This window comes from Zosterops lateralis (genome assembly GCF_965231275.1).
Source record: "Zosterops lateralis genome assembly, chromosome: 7".
Classification (NCBI taxonomy): domain Eukaryota; kingdom Metazoa; phylum Chordata; class Aves; order Passeriformes; family Zosteropidae; genus Zosterops; species Zosterops lateralis.
The window spans coordinates 23,191,397-23,205,433 of NC_139767.1; the positions used below are offsets into that span (position 1 = coordinate 23,191,397).

The window sequence follows — 14,037 nt, forward strand, 5'->3', positions numbered from 1 at the left end:
GGCAGCGAGTGCTCTCTCTGGCAGGCTCGTTGCCTTCCTGCAAAGCAAAACAGAGCAGCATCCCCTCCACAGTACCTGCCCCAGCAGAGACGCGGCGCCACAGCCAGCTCATATCCCCAAGACGGCACACGCCACCCTTCCTCCCATCTGCAATAAACCCCCACTGTGCCGCTTGCCCCCACAGCCCCCGCGAGAGACCAGACCAGGACCGATTTCTGCTGGCTGGGGTTTTATTATTTATTAATCCGAATTAAGAAAAAAAAAAAAAATCAACCAAACAGAAGCGTTTTCACACCCTGGCAAGGTAAGGGTGAAAAGGAGGGAAAGGGCAATGGTTATAAAACAGGAACCCGAGGGCAAGGAAGAGGCTATGCTCTGCCCTTGTTATGCAAGGCTGAGAGAGGAGGGAAGGGAAATGGTGGGATTTAAGACACTGTTGGCACGACACTGCAGATGATCAGCAAAATGGGCTATTCGAAGAGGGGGGAGAATTAAGTAGCTGCCCAGGCTTGCCTGTAGCCAAGAGCAGGCTTTGCTGCCGCAGAGCCTGGGAGCTGCTCCACTGCTTCCGAGAGCCTGTTGTGGCTGCATTAGCCCCCCGGCACAGAGGCGGCAGGTAAAGTGGCTGCTGGTCCAATTTAATTGCAGTGGGGCCATGGCAGATGCCAAGGCAGGTTTTCAAAGCTGAAATGGATGCACCTGGCTGGCAGAGAGGAGCGGGAGGGGAAGGGAGGGGACAGGACTGAGCGGCGCCTGGCGGGCAGCAGCGGGTGCAGAAAGCAGCATACCTGGAGCCTCCAGGCGGCAGGGGATCAGTCGGTGGCCTGCCCACCACCTCAAGGCAGGTGCCCTCACACTGAGCTCCATGTGACAAGCAAGCCAGCAGCCTTCCTAGGTCTAGATGAGAGGCCAGCACACATCAGACTCTGGCCGCTGGTCAGCTGTAGGAGTGCACTATTTACAGCACAGGAGGCAGAATCCTACTGTCTTCTCCTTCCCCAGAGCCCTGGGAAGCAACCTTATGACGCATAGGTTCATTGCAAGTAATACACCCCTCCTCCTGGGGCAAGCACTGCAGTGGCCTGGCTGCAGCCACTTCCTCCACACCAAAGGAAAGGAAGAGAGAAACTCACTGTGCCAGACAGATGCAGAGCCAGGAGCAAGGATGTGCTGGCAGGGAAAAAAGCTGTCCTTGGGCTACCTGCAGCTCAGTAGCAATATTAGGAGGGGATGAAACAACTGGATCAGCTTTTATTCAGTTCACTCATCTAAACAGACATGTAAACAAGAAGTGACAAGGAACTGGAGGGACGTGGCACACATACCCACTGTGTGCACCACTTGGGCAGAGGCTGAGTTTGCTGGAAGAGTGGACATCTGCACTACCCCATGCCTGAAGGTGGGGGGAGAGATGCCACCCAAGCCTCCCGGAGAGACTGGGATCTGTACAGATTGTTTTTATTGATTTTTTTTTTGAAGCTGTAGGATCAGCATTTGCTGGTGTTGGGATCCCCGGAGGCTTGCTGCACTGCTACAGAGCAGCCCTTTGGCTGGGTGGGATGGTCCGACAGGCCAGCAGCCAGCTGGCATGCCCAGTTTGTTGCAGAAGAGGTCACCTGTTCCTGGTTCTTTGTAAACCTGAGCTGTTTCTTCCCCAGTGCCCCACCTCCCCCAGCAGTCATTGCGGAGGAAGGGGGATGCCCCGTGGGTCAGTGACTTGACCCTCTTGCAGGTTCTTGACAAGCTGAGCCAGCCAGCGTTTTGTGGTGGTGTCATCCTTCAGGACCTGGGCGAAGGTGGTGTCCTTCAGCTGATCAGGAAGGCACTGCCTGAGAGCTTCACGTGCCCTACATCAAGAGACAAGAAACGGGGCCCAACAAATAAACTCACAGGGGCAAGAGGGGAGCAAACCCCACTGGGAACAAAGCGTTCCTTTGCCTGGAGGTCTCCCTGCCAGAGCCAGCCAAGGAAAGCAGAGCAGCAGCACTGCAGCAGGTGGCACTCAGCCAGCCAGACAGCCCATCTCCCACCCCTCACACTAAACCCCGCCAAGCAGCCCCCGCGCCCCAACACCCAGCAGCAAAGTGATGCCATGCCAGGAGAGACTGAGGCAACAAATACACATTCAGCAGCTTTGGGCAGAGCTACTGGTCATCAGGAGATCAGTTTGTATTCTCTCAACTGAATTTCATCTACTGCTAACAGCCTGTCTGATGCAGAAGAGGGAGAGTATAGTGTATCTTCCACCCCAGCCCTCCTTTGTAACTTGTTCAAGCTACATTTGGGCTCAGGCAGTAGTAACCTGCACAGCTGGAATTTGTACAATCTCCCAACAGTCACTGCTTCTCCCATGTACCATAAAAGCTCCTGTGACTATCAAGAAAAAAATCCAAGCAAAAACCCCACCCATCTTCCACACTGAGCTAAGGCAGACAGAGCAGGAACCTTGATTCCTCCCAGGTGGGGACTGTGGAGAAGAACTGAAGAACTGTGTTTCCAAGGGCACAGAGAAGCCCCTGCCCACACTCCTAAAATGTTTACCTGGGGTTATCAGAAAGGCGAAGGTAGCAGCGGACAACATGTTTCAGCAGCCGTGCCGATGGCTCCTTGGAGAGCTGCAGGACCATTTTACCCTGTTTGACAGAGGCCAGTGCCACCAGTTAAAGTCTTTATAAAAGAACAGCTTCACAATCAACAGAGACTGGGAAAGATCATTAAATCACTCACTCTGGCTTCCCACGCAGCACAGCCCATTTTATCTAGATACCCCTGCACGGAGCTGCTTGCCAAGATGCCTTTGAGAATAGCACCTTGCCATGACTTGGAGAAGGGTTCTCCCAGCAGTTTGGGGAAAGCTTATCTCATTTCTGTTTAATTTTTACCTTCCTAGGACTACTTAGCAACTCTTGGTGAGACTAAAGAGAACCTGGGGTTTCCCCATCATGGAAGACATATTCCAAACACTTTGATAAGCTCAGGCTGAGCGACACCATGAGGTGTGTTCCCAAGCTCTGCAACACCTCCTGTTCTCATATGCATTCCCCTCATTTCAACATTCTTTTAACACAACAGCAATACCCTGGAAAGCCAGGCCATAGGACTGCGCTCACCCACACCACATGTAGCAAGATCCTTATCCAGTCTTAGCATGCATCCAAGCAGTGTATTTTTTCTTTCTGCTACCTCCCTCATGAAGCTGTTCCAGGGAAGCAAGGCATAGACAGATCTTCCAGGCCCAGCCTCTGTTTCTCACACAAAGCAGGACTTTGCACATGACTGCACCTTTGAACATGCTTAGCTGAGCAGTGTGGATGCTTTCACACAGCTGCTCTGAAGAATTTAACAGACTGCTGGCTTGTATTTAGGAGTCAATCATATCTGCCCAACGAGTTGGGTTTTTTCCTGTAAACTACATTGGCTAACACTAACCATTTTCTCCATTAGTCAAATTCACCTGTATTTGGATATCCTGGCTATTAGCAATTAGCAGGTCTCCCTCATCTGCCTTTTGCAAGCTTCCTGTTCTTAGCAATTCCCTAGGATACCAATTATTTCTTCAAAATAAGTAACCACAAGCTCCTTAGGGAGCTCCTGGATGGAAAATACTAACTTGCTCTTTTAAAAGCATCTAAAACTTGAGTGACATCTTACTCAGTTATCAGGAGACATGGAAGTAAATCATCACCCTCATTTGACAGGAGGACACTATCCTGAGTTTTGAAATAGACAATGAAAAAGTCTGTTAATATTTTCATCTTTCTCTCTTGAACTATGGAATATTGATCCTGCCAGTGCTTCACTCAACAGTGGGACTACACAAGCTAACACAGCTTTAAACACCCACATCTTTCTGTGTTCAAGGAAGAATTCACATTTGGGAATGGCATGGTCTCCTTCCCTCCTCTTTTTCCAACACAAAAATCAGAGCATATGCAGCAGCTAGTAGGAGCCAGATTCAGAAAGGAAAAAAAATGAGGGTGGCATTCCAGGCAGCAAACAGGAAACCTGTGAAATTCCTTGGTCAAAGACACTATGGGTGCAGAAAGTTTCCACAGGTTCAAGAGATGGATGGGACAAACACAGAAACTACTGTTACTACATAGAAACCCCACAAGTGGCCCCAGAAATCCAAAGGTGAAAGTAGCTGGTAGCTGTGGCACTGTTATGAGGACAAGTATGATAAAAACTGCCCTGCTCTTTCAATATGTTATGAGACAGGGATGGGACATAGATCCATGATCTGAACTGTGTGATCATTCTTACATGAAATTAAATCAATTCATGTCCCACCAACAACTGGAAACACCCACAACTCTGGAAAATCTTTTTCTTCTCTGAAGAGGTTTACCTGTTTTGTCTTGGGGACTCAGTATATCACAACTAATATGTGTTCTCTTGACATGCAAACCAGAAATATACAAAGGAAACATGGAAGCAGAGCTACAGTGCCACAGGCAATTAGCCCAAGAATGACTTGCCTCCCTCATCCTGTGCTCCAGCCAGACAGCAGTAAAGTAGATGCTGAAGAAGCTGACTGCTCTAGCATATTTTTTTCTTTTTTAGATATGAATACTTTAAAACCAAATAATCTTACCAGTATCATGGCAACATGGGAAAACCGCTCGTAAGTCTGACAGATGTATGCCAGCCCTGTGTCATCCAGGAGGATTTTCTGAAGAATAAATGTAGCAACCTAGAATGGGGAGAAAGCAGAAAACAAAGCTTATAAACATCTTATCTACCCTGAAAAGGGACAGCCTTTGTGTGGTGCTCTTTTCAAGTCAGCCCCAGAACTGAAAAGCCTTCCAGCAGGCAGCAAATGCTTTACTCAGTGAAAGTTAGAAGCCAGAAGAAAATGCAGGACAGTACACAATGCCTGGCATCTCTGGCTAAAGAAAAGAGATGGGCACAAAGCAGAGTGTACAAGATGACTGGATTCAGGTTGCGTAAGATGCCAACTACTGCCAGGCCACTCAGGCAGCCTCAGGTCTTGGTCTGTTTGGTTTTTGAGGAGGTAAAAACTCCACCCATTTGTGCCCACAACACAAAATGCTGTTGTCCCAGCATTTGCAACAACAGAGAAGCCAGATCTACAGGGCACTGGTTGCATGGTCAGACGGAGATGAACAATGAAGTGTCTTTATTAAAACAAAAAAAAATGTACCGTTTTGGAGAGCTCACTGCCAGACTCCATAATACGCAAACACAGGGGGATAATTTCTGTTGTCAATAAGAAATTTATCACTTCTTGCTCGTCTGTTTTCACCAAGGCCCCTTGAAGTAAAAACAAAACCCAAAATCAGTAAATGATAAAGCATTTCCAAAAAAAATCTCACCTTTCAAAGAAGGCCTGTATTCTGCCCCCCCGTCAAACCATTCAGTCTGAATGCCAGGCAGAGCAACTGTCATCCTAGACATGTTGCAGCACATGGCTGGAGAAGAAATCATTTTGGCAGGGTAAAAGTAATTAGTGTAAAAGTGATGGGTTTGGGGGTTGTTTATTTTTCAGAAAGCAGATGCACTCTTGGCTCTCCCTCAGTAGTAACACAAGCACAAGAGGATCATGGCACCCCACAGCAACCTCTGGGAGGAAGAAATGCATTTTAAAACATTTTAAGACTCTTTAAGTATTGAGAGAAAAATGATTTGGGAAGAAAGAAGAAAGGGAAAAAAACAAGCAACAAGAGAAGGGGAAGACAGGTAAAATACACCCAAGTCAATCAATGAACAGAAACCCAAAGAAAGCCCAGCCTGCATACACCCATCCCAGTGCCTAGCTGGGAGGGCTGAGGGTGAAGGTACAAGTCTGCAGGTACTTGTACTCATAGAAACATACTTTTGGCAATGCATTTAGACTTCAGTGGGTTTTTTTATAAGTGAAAAGGAAGAGGAGTCTGCCTCCACAATGGAAAAGGAGCAGCTCTTTTACTTACTACTACAGGACTTGGAAAATCCCAAAACAAGAGACCTCTGACTTTGGTCATGCAGGTCTCTCTGCCCACAGCACGAACAGCTCTAACTCAGTAAGAGCTCAGTGCCCCAGCATTAGTCTGGCTGCTCACCAATAACTCCGAGGCTTGTGAGCCGCAGGTACTCAAACGGACGGGTCTTGCTGACTGTGTGCAGGAAGGGGTACAGGAAGAGAGGAATGTGAGCTGCCAGAAAAGCTGATCTGTAGGAAAGACAGAACACACAATGTGAACAACAAGGAAAACAAAGGGAGCACTCAATCTAGCCTTACCACACAGAGCCTCAAACTATTCCTTGTGGAACCCATTGCTACTGCTCCTCAAGAGTGGGTAACAGTTAATTCTCTGATGGAAAGGTGCTTGCACTGGGCACAGCACAAAACCTAACACCTGATCTGTCAATTACTGACCAAGAACTGAGCTCACCTTGTTGTTTTTATTACCTCCTCCTGCCAACCAGACTCTCTGTTTTGTACATTCACTGCTGCATTTCACCCTGCAGGTTCCCAATGGCAAGGATCCTTAGCCTGTGAGAAGTACCTCTCAGAAATACAGACTGGCTGAGCTTTAGCCATCACCAGAGTTTGAATGTGCACCAACTCCTTTCCCCAGGAGTCCTCACATGGCCTTCTGGCAGTAGTGAAAAGTAAAGACTGCAGGTAGAATGCTGGAGATTGCTCTGCTAACAGAGAGAAGCTCTGTTCCACAATCATCCAAAATACTTCCTTCATTTTCAGTTTTCAAACTTTAAATGTTAAGGTGAGTCATGTAAAACTGTCCCATTTCTTGGGATATCATCTCATAGAGGGTTGCTGTTTAACACTGTTTTGTAGCAGTTCAAAACCAACTTTAGCTATGCTGCTCCTCAGCAGTAACAGAAGCCTGAGATTGTGGATCTCTAGGTAGTTTCCTTCTGAATTTTCGCTACTGATTTTGGCTGAACCAACATCATATTTTTTCCCTACTGACACAGACTGGGCACAGATTGAGAAAACGTGAAGTCAGACACTGGCTGAGAACTCCAAAAACGGCTCTGCTATTGCTCCCTTGCCTCACACTTGCCTGGGAAGGACAGTCCTGTTCATTCCACCCTTTCAACAGCTGGTCTAAAAAACTGTAAGCTGAAATTTAAGGAGTACTTTTTTGATTTCACAGAATATTCACACAAGGATCATGGAGCCCAGCTCTTAAGTGAGTGCCCATATGGGGATAGAACCCACAACCTTGGCATTATTAACACTGTGCTCTAACCAAGCTCCTTGTCTAAATAATTGCAAGCTCAAAGATCCTTGCACACAGCACTCAACACAAAGGTACCCTTAGTTCTGGCTGACCTCCCAGAAGCTGCCACAACCCAATGTTCTAAGAGTTTGTGAGATCTCAAGATGATCCAGGGAATGCAAGGCATTTAGGACCATAAAGCTGTCATCCTGATAATCCATGCAAACAAGTAAAAACAGCAGGCAGCTGCCTATCTATCAGCTCTGTTGTCTGTTTCACTTCTTGCAAGTAAAAAAAGAGAAAGGAGCTAAATTGCTTCTAAAGTCAAACACATGGGCTGAGGTGTCAATATCAACACCTCAGAAAATTCACACCACTTGGAAACACTCACCTTGTCTCAGGGTGTGATGCAACACACTGTAATAGAGCTAAAGCATTGCAGACTCTGTTGGACTGATGGGCTGTCAAAGTCGGAGGGTTGATTGATGGATAAATATTTACAATTTCCTAAAAAATTAACAGAGAGTGGAAGTTAAAGGAGAAAAATATCAGAAAGCTATACCAAAGCTCTTGCCTGGCAAGGAAGTGCAGCGACAGAAGATAACAGTCTGCTTTCACCAAGCACCACTTTCAAGTTACATGGCAGCCACCATGCTGTCCAGGCAAGGGCAGAGCTGGGTCAGAGTCAATTTGACACGGAGTCACAGGAGTGCATTCACACCTTAACCCGCTCCCCTCACCACATGATCCAACAAAGATCATACTCCCAAGCAATGCTAATAAGGGATCCCACCAGTTCCTTCCCAGATCCACCTCATGGATGCACAAGCTCTGCAACATGCTGATGCTGCACCACGGAACAAAGACACAGAGAGCCTGACCCACCTGAAGGAGTGCTGCGATGGTGCCAAATGAGTGCCACAGCATAGGGGCGAGGTCAGGCACAGACTCGCGCTTCTTGCTCAGCTCCAGCAGTGCATTCTCCCGTGTCTCGGGGCTGGACAGCTCATTGATCCACTGGTAGATCTTTTCACGGTCAACCTGAGCCAGTGCTGTTGGCACAGGCTGGGAGGGAGACAGGAAAGCTTCAGTCCAAACATTTTATCCAGTTCTCACCCAAACCGTTCCCACAATCTGACAGAAAAAGAAACCAAACTGAGAGGGCAGGACCTAAACTTCTATTAAGATGTTCTGGATATGGATCCATCTCTTCCTGACATTAGTCTTAGTATTTCACCTATTTGAAATTCTAAGGCTTTATTTCCTGGCCTGACTTGTTAAGACAGTCTCTCTTAATCCCCTTGTCAAGCAGTGTTTTTGTACCTTCATTCAGCACTGAGAGCCAAGCTGCTGCCCATCTGTGCCAGCAGAGCTCCTGAGGAGTGAGACACACTCCAGCCAGATATCATTTGCTCCACCTGCATTTAGCATGCATTTATTTCATTCTTCAAGTGCGTGATTCCACAGAATCAGAGTAAGGCAGAGGTTACCTGTTTCTCTCCACAAACCCCATGACACTGGAAACTGCCAGTGAGATTCCCTCAATGCACATGAAAAAAATATTCATACAAATTACTAGAAAAATTTTCACTAGTTCACCATCAGCATGACAGTGGCTACAGCCAGTAACAGCTGCTGTTACCAATGGCTCGTATTGATAGCAGGTTCACATGCATGGAGCTAAAAGGGAATTTTTCAAGAATGACTTTGTGCAAGATCTCAGGATGATTTGATTCCTGTTCAAACTAATCCCAGAGAATGGTAGATCTGTATTCCTAGCCAAGACACATTTTCTACTGATTTTCCTTCTGCCTCTCTTGAAACACCAAGGAAAGAACAGTATCAAGATCAACAAGTTCTCAATTAAAAAAAATGAGGAAGAAGAGGGAAAAGAGGGACTGTATCACAATTTCTGTGGAGAAGGCAAGGCACAAGTCTTTCACTGAAACCTTGTCTCCTGCTTCTGCTGGCTCAAGCTGCACTTGGTGGAAACAAATGCTCTGCAGGCTTCCTAAGGAGATAGTTTGGTGACTCAAGATAAAAAATTCTGAGGAAGATAAAAACCACCACTAAAACCTCCTGTGTGAATACTCCCAAAAGCCAGGTGAGAACCTTTTCAAACACTGCTGCAGTGGTTGTTATTGAAGCCAAACACAGATACTTGCTGCTCCTGATTCAGCACAACCAGCATGCAAGGAGCTCTGCATCCTGCTGTGCATGGTGATTCTGGCTGGGAACGGAATTTCTTTCTTTTTTAACCCCAACTGAAACTCTTCATGTACTCCCCACAACAGATGCAGCAGAGCCTGTACTGCACTGACAGCAACACTGTCACCAAGCAGCTCACCACCAAAACACACAGGAGAACACAGGGGAGCTCAGGAACTGAAAGTGGCTGCAACAAGACCTGAAGCCACACGGCAGAGGCAGTCCCAGGAGGGATGGAGAAAGACTTCTAAACCTTTGGCAGACACCAACAGCTTTCTTTCTCTGTGTCTGCAAGGGTTTCCCTCCCCTGTTTATCCCAATTCTATATCCATAGTCATATCCAAAGAGATTCTTCCCCAGCTGTGGGATTTCTCTCTCCTCCAGCCACTTCCGTTGCATTATTTAACTTAAATGTTCACACATAAGCAAATGCAGCGTTATCAGTCCCTGTACTCCAAGGCTCAAATACTTTTTTATCTGTTCATATTTCCTCTGATCCTCTTTTTTCTCACAGTCATGGTTTAGGGATGGTATTCTCCAGTGTAGTGTTTCCACTGAAACCACTCCAAGCCATTTGTCACCCACTCCCTCCCTCCTTCCCCTCCCTGTCCCCCTGCTCCAACATGAAAAGGGGAATTGGAGGCACAAAAGATAAAGAGCACAGATTGAGACAGGAACAATTTACTGGAAACAGCAATCAGATAAGAAAACTAACTAATAACTAATATTAGTGACAGAGGGTAAAAGAAAAGTTATTCCTCACCCCACAGAACCCCCCCAACAATACCCAACTGCTTCCTGGGCTACACTGGCCCAATCCCAAATCAAGTCCTTCCTCCCTTCCTGAAAAATGATGTGAGGTGGTACAAAATAATCTCTGGGGCCTAGCTATGCTCCCTTCTGTCTACTGCAAAAATTACCTCTGTTCTGGCCAGAACCAGGACACTCACCTACTCAATTTGTAATTTTTTTCCTAAAATCTCAAACTAGTGATCCTTCCAAGTTTCTTGTGCCCCTACAACTGTGAGTGCAAATGCAATGCTAACTTCTATACTGAAGCTCAAGAGGAGAGGGAGAATGAAGAGGACTCATTTGTTTTATGTGGGATGGTGGATTGACAAGCAGTATAGCAATAACATTGTTATAATTGTGTAATCTAAAGCTTCCATCTATTTTTCTAGACTCATTGGAAGTTTCAGTTCCTGTAAGCCTGAATGCATCGACCCCTTAAAAGCACAGTCATGTGCTTGTGATCCCTAGAGAGCACTAAGTAGATTTTCCACACAATTAAGTTTATGATGTCCAATATCTGCCCTAGCCAGAACAAACTGCTTTTCAAAGGCTCTTCAGCTGCTCCTTTTGTTTGACTTTAAATGGAAAGACGCTTTTTTTTCCTAATTCCATATTTCATTATTGTTTCTTCTTCTCTCTCTAAGACCCAAAAATCGGGGGAACCCTGAGGGCCACACAAATCCTGCAAGCTCCAGGACAGAACCCCACCAGGAAGACTTTCTTTTGCATACAGGGAAAGCAAAACTTATCAACAGTATTACATGAGGAAAAATCTTGAAACACCTTTTCTCCTTCTTGGAGAATCTTTATCCAATCTTGGCAGCTTCCTGAGGGGGATGAGGGCAAGCACCAGCTATGGACAGTACTGCACTGCAATGGGGCAAGAGAAGTAGGAACAGACAGCACCTGCTGCCCTGAGGGGCTTTTCACTGCCTACTCTTTCCCTCTGCAGTCAAGGCCAGCAGTAAAACAGCTCCCGGAGGGCAGAGGAGGTGGCTGGGCATGCAGGGTCACAGGTGAGTGTTTTAAGGTTACTAAAAGAAGATCTACTCTGAACCTTGTGCCTCAGCGAGAGGGTCTTTATTATCCCTTCCTATCCCACACCCTTTCCTATCCTCATCTTTTGCTTCCCTGCTTTTCCCCCTTCACACACTCTGTGGATAAATTTTTTGATTTATTTTGGTTGTCGATTAATTAATTTTAGACTTTTGTTTGCTTTTCCTCTATGTGCTTTTGAAGCAGTAGAGTAAAGCTTATCAATGAAATTTGTCACGCTTCTGCTTTTGTATTAAACCTGCTTTTACCGATACCCTTGCTAGAGATACTCCTTAAGAGATCTTAAAACGTTGATTCACTACAGGAGACATCGAGGCGCAGGGAGGGAGCAGGGCAGGCAAGAGGGAAGGAGGGAAAGCCCTGTGTGATGCACAGGAGGCAGAGCCGGGTCAGTCAGGCAGGGAAACCCCCCAGGCCCCGGAGGAGCCAGGGCACAGCAGCCAGAGCCCGCACCGCCGGCACGGAGCAGGGCCAGGGAGCAGCCGGAGTCCGGCAGCTGCCAAACGGGCCCCGCCGGCGATGCCGAGGGGACGGAGCTCACCGGGGCTCCGCCACCCCGCGGCCTCGAGTTCCCCCCGCCGCCACAAGCGGCCGCGCTCCCGCTCCCCGCACGGCCCGCGCAACGGGTCCCATCCCCGGCGCCGTCCCGTCGCCGCCCGGCGGGGCGCGGAGGCGGGCGCTCACCGCGGCCGTGGCCAGGCTGTGCATGGTGGGAGGGTGGGAAGGGAGCCGGTGCCGCCTCAAGCCGCCGTCACCGCCGCCGCCGCCATGGACTCGGAGCCGCCGCGACCTCTCACCCGCCGCGCGGGGGACGCCGGGACGGGGCCGGGCGGGGCCGGTCGCGCGCCGGCGCCTGCGCGCGGAGCGGGCGCGCGCGGGGCGCGCCGGGAAGGCGCTGCCGCGCTGACGTGAGCGGGCGCGCGTCGCGCGCCGTCTCGCGCTGCCGCGGCCGGTTCCCGCCATCCGCCGCCGCCCCCTCCCCCGCCCCCCCCGGGCCTCGCCCCGGGCCCCGCGGGACGCGCCGGGACGCGCCGGAACGCAGGTACCGGGGCTCGCCGCCGCCCACTCCTCCCCGCTCCCGCCGGCCGCGTGCCCCTCCCGCCGCGCGCCGCCCGCCCGCCCTCAGAGCGGCCCGGCCCCGGGCGGGCGGCGCTCCCCTGCTCCCCGTGTCCCCGTGTGGGTGAGCGCGGAACGGGAGCCGGGCCGGGCCCGGGAAGAGCGGGACCGCCGCCGGGCCGGGCCGGGAGCGGCGGCTCCTGAGCGCGGGATGCCCGGGGGAACCTCCCCGGCAGCGCCTCCCGGGCTGCGCGCAGGGGCCGCTCCATTCATTCCCTCCGGCTTTTATCGGCAACACGCCTCGCCGCGCTGTCCGCAGCCCTTGGGGCTGTTCTCCCGGGGCCCGGGGCTTTCCCGGGTGGAGAGCAGCGGGAGAAGCCGGAGAGCCCCGTCCGGGCCCGGCCAGGTGGCCGCGGGTCCCGCGCCGTCAGAAACGAGCTCATTTTCTTTCTTAGGCTTCCTCCAGAACTTTGGTTCCCATCTCATACTGGCTTTCCTCGGGCACTTTTTTTTTTTTTTTCTTTCTTTCTTTTTTTACCTTTCCTTAGATCCGTTGAAGTTAGGGGGTTTTGAGGACTTCTGTGTCTGGAATTATGTCTGCTCACCGTTCAGCAGTAAGGAATCGGTGCACTGCTATTGATACTGGGAGAGATTTTATTAATCTACCTTTCCTTCGCTGCTGTCCAGCTCTTCCTCACCGTGTTTAAAAACAGTGAAACGGTCCTACTAAACTTCTACGGAAAGTTCAAACCATGCTTCTCTCTTCCTTTAGCCATTATTTGGCCTGCCAAGTTATACGTTTCTCCTTTTTAACAGGTTTTTAAGGTGGAGCACACTTTCTCTTGTTAGCTCTTTTCTGTGAGAAAAAAGCATGGTTCTGTTAAAGGTGCACGGACCTATCCGGATGCGCAGCATGCAGACTGGGATTACAAAATGGAAAGAAGGGAGCTTTGAAATTGTGGAGAAGGACAACAAAGTGAATCTAGTAGTTCACTACAATGTTGGAGGAATTCCAACAACGTTTCAGGTATGCCAGACATTAAGGCTTTTGTTTTAACAGTGCATGGATTGTGCTCTCTTGTGAACAGCTGTCCTCTTCAAGGCTATTAAGTGTCCCGCAGACTTCCCTCTGTCACTGTTTCTTGTTCCTCATTTGCTGAACACTAATCCCTTTGTATTATTCTCCAGTAAATTATTTACACGTATTGTTAAAGGATCTACCAAGTTTGGCATTGAGATACCATTGAATGGGAAGAACCAAAAAAAACAGAGAAAAGTTACAGAAGTATAAAGCATCGTGGCTCACATTTTGGATTTTTGGAACCTGTGACCTTTCTGTTACTGGCACATTTGTGTTCTCTAGAGGAGAGAAGATCCTGACTTCCTGGCATCCTGGCACCTGACTTTATACCAGCTGTTTCCTCAGCTGAAATGTAATGGTGTTAACAGACCTGTAGCCTTTTGCAAGAGTTTGCTGAACGTTAGTTGTTACAGGTTTAGGTTTTAAATGCAGGTGCGGAGCGTTGTTAAAGATTCTCTTGAAATACTCAGCCAAAATTTTTCTCATTCTGTAGTTGTTTTCAGGTCAGTCTTCCTAGATTTTGTGCAGAATGCCCCAAATCAAAAGCAGAGTGCTTTTTCTGTAAGAAATACATACCTGTTTTAAAAGTACCTAAATATACAACAGCAGTTGGAAGAAAAAAAAAATTCCTATCTTATTTAGCAACTTTGTAAC

At 48.6% G+C, this 14,037-nt stretch overlaps 2 protein-coding genes across 2 annotated transcripts in view; one reads left to right on the forward strand and one right to left on the reverse strand.

Moving 5' to 3' along the window:
- Positions 1-224: 224 nt before the first annotated feature.
- Positions 225-12,040, reverse strand: CNOT9 (CCR4-NOT transcription complex subunit 9). The gene is made up of 8 exons (XM_083865647.1): positions 11,931-12,040; positions 8,076-8,255; positions 7,582-7,697; positions 6,063-6,172; positions 5,165-5,274; positions 4,595-4,693; positions 2,542-2,633; positions 225-1,847 (listed from the first exon to the last, which is right to left on the reverse strand). Exons 1-8 carry the CDS (start codon positions 11,952-11,954, stop codon positions 1,679-1,681), a joined length of 900 nt encoding a protein of 299 aa, XP_083721773.1. The 5' UTR covers positions 11,955-12,040; the 3' UTR covers positions 225-1,678.
- Positions 12,041-12,268: 228 nt separating this feature from the next.
- Positions 12,269-14,037, forward strand: part of USP37 (ubiquitin specific peptidase 37) — a 35,163-nt gene continuing 33,394 nt past the window's right edge. Inside the window, exons 1-2 of the mRNA XM_083864758.1 lie at positions 12,269-12,288; positions 13,119-13,329. Of these exons, the coding sequence (XP_083720884.1) occupies positions 13,174-13,329 (156 nt within the window). The 5' untranslated portion in view covers positions 12,269-12,288; positions 13,119-13,173. The remainder of the gene's footprint in view (positions 12,289-13,118; positions 13,330-14,037) is intronic.